This window comes from Corticium candelabrum, chromosome 21 (genome assembly GCF_963422355.1).
Source record: "Corticium candelabrum chromosome 21, ooCorCand1.1, whole genome shotgun sequence".
Lineage (NCBI taxonomy): Eukaryota > Metazoa > Porifera > Homoscleromorpha > Homosclerophorida > Plakinidae > Corticium > Corticium candelabrum.
The window spans coordinates 1,560,048-1,566,722 of NC_085105.1; the positions used below are offsets into that span (position 1 = coordinate 1,560,048).

Sequence of the window (6,675 nt, forward strand, 5' to 3'; positions counted from 1 at the left end):
CTTGTCGACGGGATGTTAGTTGTATGCCAGAGGTGCTGTACTACAAATTGGAGTAAAACAATGTGTGTGTGCAAGTAAGACTATGCAACCTTACGCGCGTTACTAATTCTAATATAGTTAGCTAAGCATTCAAATTAATCTTAGATAGATACAAAATTTAGTAGATATATCCATCTATAACGAGTATTTTATTAGAGCAGCACGACGGAATGGTAATGTGAGATGCGAGACATGAATTCTAGATGAATATACGGGACATATATGCCGAATATACGGGTCTACATTTTTAGATCTCTTTGTCCGTTCTTTTTTATTTGTGGCAACGTAAGAGCGACATGTCCGATCCGGAGTGGGACACTCACTTGCGACCTCTCCGTACAGTCTTGACGAACGGGCTTCGAGTAAGCGGTGCGCTACTGGATCTTCTAGTGCAGACGAGAGTGTTGGACAACGAAGAGAGATCGATAGTAGACAGAGTGTATCCTAATACTGAAGAGGAGAAAGTGCGCCAAATGCTAGAGTTACTGCAGAGAAAACCAGCAGGCACGTTTGACAAGTTTTGTTCTGTACTGGAAGACTCGAGTATTGGACGTGAAAAACTAGCCAAAAGGCTGAGATCAGGAGAAGGCGAAGACGAAGGTGAGAAAATACAATTTTTGAGTTTTGATTCGTTTATGCCGCACCCATTTATTTCACTTTCCATCTAGTGGATGCCAAAATGGAAGAAACGTCAAATGGTGACAACATTGCAAGTGACAAAAACCACGATGTGCGAGGACAGAGACCTGTGGTGCTCAATTTAGTGGTTCTGCTCTCTGTTAGCGCTGTGGTGGTTGTCCTTGCAATAGTCCTATCCAAAATTATATACCCAACAGATCATGAACCTACTCCAATTCGTGAAAAAGCAGCAGTACCGTTAGCTACGGACTCAGACAATGACCAAGTTACATTTGTTGAACTTAGAAAGGTTAGTGCTTCAAGGCTCTAGTGTCTTTTGCATGCTTTTTACTAACCCACACAAAGTACAATAAATAAATCCTACGTAGTCTGGTATGCATGCAAACACGTATGATTTAGCTAGAGAGAAGACTCTACACTTAATTATTTAATTAATTGACTGACGTGTCCCATGCAGTAATGCTCTTACTGCTTGCTTGATATTGAGTCTAGACGCTGTTAGTCAAACATAGACGTTTGCCACAGCTGGTTAGCTAGATTTATGGTCGAGCAGCGCTGTCCAAAACGTCTTGAGTATCTACGACAAAGAGTAGTCAAACAACCCTAGACAGACTAACAAATACTAGACAGAACAGTCCAACCGAGGCAATTGATATAAATTTAGAATTGTTTCTAAATTTTATTATTAATATTAATAAGACTACAATACTATATAAATTTTATTATTAATATTAATAAGACTACAATACTATATAAATTTTATTATTAAAGTAAATTTTAATGACAGTATACCGTAATTAAATTTATATAGTTTACTGTAGTTTTATTAATATTAATAATAAAATTTAAACTATATAAATTTTATCATAAAATTTTACACGTGACAGGAACACGCCCATTTTTTCTGTAAAAGGCATGCAACCACCTCACTGCCTCATGCCTATAGCTATACCTTTGCAGAAACCTTGTGCCAAGTTGTGGAGCTACAAGGAACAGGCCAATCTGTCCTCTAGATGTACAATCAGAAATGAAGACTTTAGTTACGTTTTGGTATCATTACTATTGATCAAATTCAATTTCTTGTTGTTTTCTTATCAGATTGCTGAAGAGGTAGGATCTCATTGGCATCCAATTGGCATTTATATGGGCTTCAGTGGTGAAACGCTTACACAATATGAGAAACAGTTCAACGAGCCATCTCGTCTTCTCTTTGAGATTCTTGGCAAATGGCAGAAACAGAAAGGCGAACAAGCAACAAAGAATGAACTTTTGGAAGCTTGCAGACAAGCTGGTGTTAGAGGGGCATGTGAAAGGGTTTTTAAAAAGATGAGAAGGTGACATCTCTTTTTACAATAATTATTGTTGTAGCTCTGTTAGCTTATGGGAGCACAAAGAATGGGCTGTGACCCTCATCACAGTTCCTTGTCTCTTAGCTAGCGTTGTTTTGGAATTTTTGTAAACGACTGTAAATCAATCATTAAGCTGTTGGTAACGCGTACATAAAACTAATAGACTTAGTATGTTTGTAACGTAAGCTACTGCTCGAGATTTTTATCTGAAGGTTACATGCGGAAAACTGTAGTAGACAGACATTTATCATGCACTTTGATTGTTTCGCTCATGTTCAAGTAAATTGAGTTAGTTAATTAAGTTAAGATTACCTCCCACTTTTTAAAAGTAAAACTTTCTTTTCCATCAGTTGATGCCATGATGGCTTAACGACTACAGTATACAGTAATACACACATCAAAGAGTTATCCAACAGTTGCCAGAGAGTTTGTGAATTCAGCTCGCGCGCACTGACGGAGGCTCAAGCGACTATACATAGAAATCAAGCATGTCTAGAACTGTACATGTACGACTGCTTGCCCATTCTTAATTTTTTAGAAATTTGCATGGCCTGTTGTATAAATTCTGTTATTCCACTGGAGAGCTGCACGCATATGCATGCTTCTTGTAAACGATCGTCCATAGAGTCTTTAGATACAAATAGTCTAGATATGACAACGGGACATGATGATTAGTGTTAGTCTAAGTTAATTAAATAAAGTAAACGGAGATGAGATGACCTCCCACTTGTCCGGGGTTTTTTCTAACGTAGGCGCTCAACGTATTCATCTTTCCATTTGCCTAGCTGGTCATAAGGTTTTCAGAAAATGACTGCAGTTGATCCTAAATGGCAAAGTCACATGCGACCACGCTACAGCGATCTGACGACAGGATTACGAGTGAGTGGCACTGTACTAGACCATCTCTACCAGTCGGGACTGCTTGATTCCGAAGGACGTTCGACAGTGGATAAAGTGCAACCGAACACAGAAGAAGAGAAGGTTCGCTGCTTGTTGGGATTGCTAGAAAAGAAGCCTCCTGGTTCTTTTGAAAATTTTTGTAATGTATTGGAAGATGACAAGGTTGGATATAAGCACTTGGCTCTTATGCTACGGTCTGAAAGTAAGCCTAGGTGTAAATATAAAATAATTATTAGAGAGTGGAACCTACGGCGTTGATATCAATCAGCCGTGATGTGTCGTGATTTTGGATTCTGTCATGGTCACGATATTAATTAAGCGCTTGCGCGGCTCAAAAACTTTTCTTGTTGAATGGTCTTCTTGCACAAAGCAGTGCGTACGACGTCCAGAAGCAGCTCAGTACGAGCTGAGGCGAGTGAGCATGCGCGCTCTCAGCGTAGCTTACCTTACAACGTTTTTAGACGCGATTGCGCGACTGTCAAAATGTTTTACTGGCACGAATTAGCACAAAAAGAGAAGCTTTAATTTTTGTGATTTTTGCTAACGCAACATAGAAAACACAAAACGTACCGCTAGTGTCTCTGTTCTCTAGTCGTTGTTCTACAGCTTACACCATCGTAACTTTCTTGACTCTTTGCATTGAAAGCTTTGAATTTGCTGAACCGCATGGAGCTCAGCTCGCGCGCACAAATTGCAGGGTACACGCGCCGTTATTTAATTAATTATAAGGTGTTGAAATCTGCTATTTTATGTCTTTACTTTGTTGTTGTTGTTGGTGGTGGTGGTGGTGGTGATGTTCAAGAAACTGGACCTTGCAGTGGAGGCATGCATGAGCAAGCAGCAGCACCAGAGGGTACACACTCAGATGATGCCGAACTTACACCTGTCGAACTTGATAAAGTAATTGCTCTACTCTAAGTTTGTTGTCATGTTCTTAGTTTCCTAGTTCATAAAACAAAAGCACGAGTCGTACATAGAGATGTTCTGATCCCATGCAAACACATGATATAGAGAAGACACTACAGTTGACTCAGGCAATTACTTGACCCATTTTTTTGATTTCTTATGGCATGAAGGTTGTGCTCGAGTGTAGGGTGGGTGTACACACACACACACACACACACACACACACACACACACACACACACACACACACACACACACACACACACACACACACACACACACACACACACACACACACACACACACACACACACACAGTGCAGGATCACACATGAAGATCTTGTTACATTTTTTGGTATCATCAGCATTGAAATGATATTCTTGTTGTTTCTTGAACAGATTGCTGAAAAGTTAGGATCTCATTACCACAGAATTGCAATTTATCTGGGCTTTGATGGCGAAGAAATTAAACAATATGAGGAGGAGTACGACAAAAAGTCATATCGCATTCTCTTTGCTATTCTTGACAAATGGCAGAAAAGGGAACACACAACAAGGAAAGTACTACTGGATGCTTGCAAGGAAGCAGGAGTTGGAGGGGCAGCTTCCAGGATTCTTTATAAAAGCTGAGAAACTACAGTAACTTTTGTTCTGACTGTAATAGTGTATGTATGGCTGTTGTGCTGCAGTAAGACGACACTAACAGTATATAGTCGTCATTATGACTGCATGTGTGCAATAAATCAAACAGATATTATTGCAGTGTTAGATGCATTTGTTGCATGTTTGGGTGTTTATTCCGCCTTTGCTAGGATTCTTTTTCTCGTTATATTACACTCCTACCATAGCAACTCAACCACATGTTGTATATTGACCGGTCAATAAACGTATATTGACCGGTCAGAATCTGTATGCTGCAAACCAACTAGCAATCAATACATGGGCATACCTATTTTAGATTACGAGCTTATTCTTTACCAATACTAATGTTCACAGTACTACAGTTTGTAAAGACGCAGTCAGAAATGACAAATGGCGCCGGATTCTGTCTTCCCGTTTCAGACGGCTGTTCGACCTCGACTACTTTTAGCTCATCTGCCTGTTCCGTTGTCTCTCCGGACTCCTTGACTTTTGCGTCAGTGTGATCGGTGTGTCCATGGCCATTGTCCAAAACTTTGCACGCTGCCATTTGCTGCAATTCGGATGGCTCTCGATATTGTCTCAGTGCTTGCAAGGTTTTGTGGCCGGTTCTGCCTTGAATGACATGTTCAGGAACTCCCGCTTGAAACAGCCTTGTCGCACTAGTAGCTCGAAGAGCGTGGTCGGTTCGAACCGGAAGACCAGCTTCAGTTGTCATCACTTTCGTCATTGTAGCCAACGTGTTATGACCGATTACTTGCTTTGAATACCAAGGACCAAATGAAGGAGTAGACGACAAAGGTTTATAATAGAAGGCTTCTCGAAAAAATCCTGCTGGCAACTTACTAAGATTGAGATCCAAAATTTTTACATGGCAACGGTCACCAGTTTCTTCATTAGCGTATCTGATAAACCACAAACCACAAAATGCTATTACCTTACAGAAACACGTCGGAGCTTGACTATAATTTGCCTTGTGACTTTTTTGTTTGGATGCCGTAAATTACGTAGTCCACCACTATGATTTTTGGATCCGTGCTCAACATAAATGTAACAGACTTTTGACAATCCGTCTGTGGTTTTGCTGCATCTAGTCACTCGACTCCGTTTGAGGCTTCTGTGCTCCGCATCACCTCGAAGAGCAAAGTTTATCCCATTATAAAAGAATACTGCTCTCAGTAGTTTTACAGGTGTGTCTAAGCCAATTACTCCCTTCTTCCATAGACTGTCTTCTTCTTCAGCAGTGAATACACTGGAACCCTTGCGGATCGTTCCTAGTCCTTATTGACGTAATTCTCGACAGACTATAGCAAGAGCATTGCGCAAACCTTCAAAACGATGGTCTGCCTTGTCGAAAAAATTAAACGAATCGCTTCTGTGCCGAGCTCGAAGTACACGTTGTAGCCCACACACCAATTGTACGAGAGTTTTTGGAGGATATTTGTCACCGTTGGTCTTCTTCGCCTCCAGTAGGCAGCATATTAGCCACTCTTGCAAAAGTTGTGAATCCTTCGTTGAGAGAATGTCTGTGGGTACCCGCTCTTCTTGAGGAGCATCCTTGTTTCGATTGCTTCTCCATGCTTCAAATGTTCGCATCATCCAACTGTTGCAGGCAGTCGTGTTCTTGCAAACCGTACCCTTGCTGTACTCCTGTACTTTGTCCGTACTCGTCTTTCAGCAAATCTGCTGTCAAGCTGGCTAGTACTAGTGGTAACCTTTTTGGAACCAATGCGTCTCATCTTTGTTGGCGGCTGAAAGTCGTCGTCCTGGTCACACACACACACACACACACACACACACACACACACACACACACACACACACACACACACACACACACACACACACACACACACACACACACACACACACACACACACACACACACACACACACACACACACACACACACACACACACACACACACACACACACACACACACACACACACACACACACACACACACACACACACACACACTGAAAACAGACACACACACACACACACACACACACACACACACACACACACACACACACACACACACACACACACACACACACACACACACACACACACACACACACACACACACACACACACACACACACACACACACACACACACACACACTGAAAACAGACACACGAACAAATAGACAGACAGATTTTGTTGACCAACTACCAGTATGACTTCGCTGG

The 6,675-nt window shown here is 41.3% G+C and overlaps 2 protein-coding genes across 6 annotated transcripts in view; both read left to right on the forward strand.

Annotated features, from left to right (window-relative positions):
* Positions 1–2,212, forward strand: part of LOC134196429 (uncharacterized) — a 2,236-nt gene extending 24 nt beyond the window's left edge. The window contains exons 1-4 of one of the 3 annotated variants that reach the window (XM_062665545.1): positions 1–74; positions 196–639; positions 708–967; positions 1,566–2,212. The exon at positions 1–74 is cut by the window's left edge and continues 24 nt beyond it. In XM_062665545.1, coding sequence (XP_062521529.1) covers positions 336–639; positions 708–967; positions 1,566–1,691 — 690 coding nt within the window. In that variant the 5' untranslated portion in view covers positions 1–74; positions 196–335 and the 3' untranslated portion in view covers positions 1,692–2,212. The remainder of the gene's footprint in view (positions 75–195; positions 640–707; positions 968–1,565) is intronic. The other 2 variants (XM_062665543.1, XM_062665544.1) reach the window with 2 other exon arrangements.
* A 558-nt stretch (positions 2,213–2,770) lies between these two features.
* Positions 2,771–4,662, forward strand: LOC134196434 (uncharacterized). 3 transcript variants are annotated; one of them, XM_062665555.1, is made up of 4 exons: positions 2,775–2,906; positions 2,962–3,129; positions 3,703–3,827; positions 4,233–4,662. In XM_062665555.1, exons 1-4 carry the CDS (start codon positions 2,855–2,857, stop codon positions 4,461–4,463), a joined length of 576 nt encoding a protein of 191 aa, XP_062521539.1. In that variant the 5' UTR covers positions 2,775–2,854; the 3' UTR covers positions 4,464–4,662. The 3 variants fall into 3 exon arrangements, with proteins under 3 accessions (XP_062521537.1, XP_062521538.1, XP_062521539.1); XM_062665553.1 differs by having other exon boundaries at positions 2,771–3,129; positions 4,233–4,661; XM_062665554.1 differs by having other exon boundaries at positions 2,771–3,129; positions 3,706–3,827; positions 4,233–4,661.
* Positions 4,663–6,675: the final 2,013 nt, after the last annotated feature.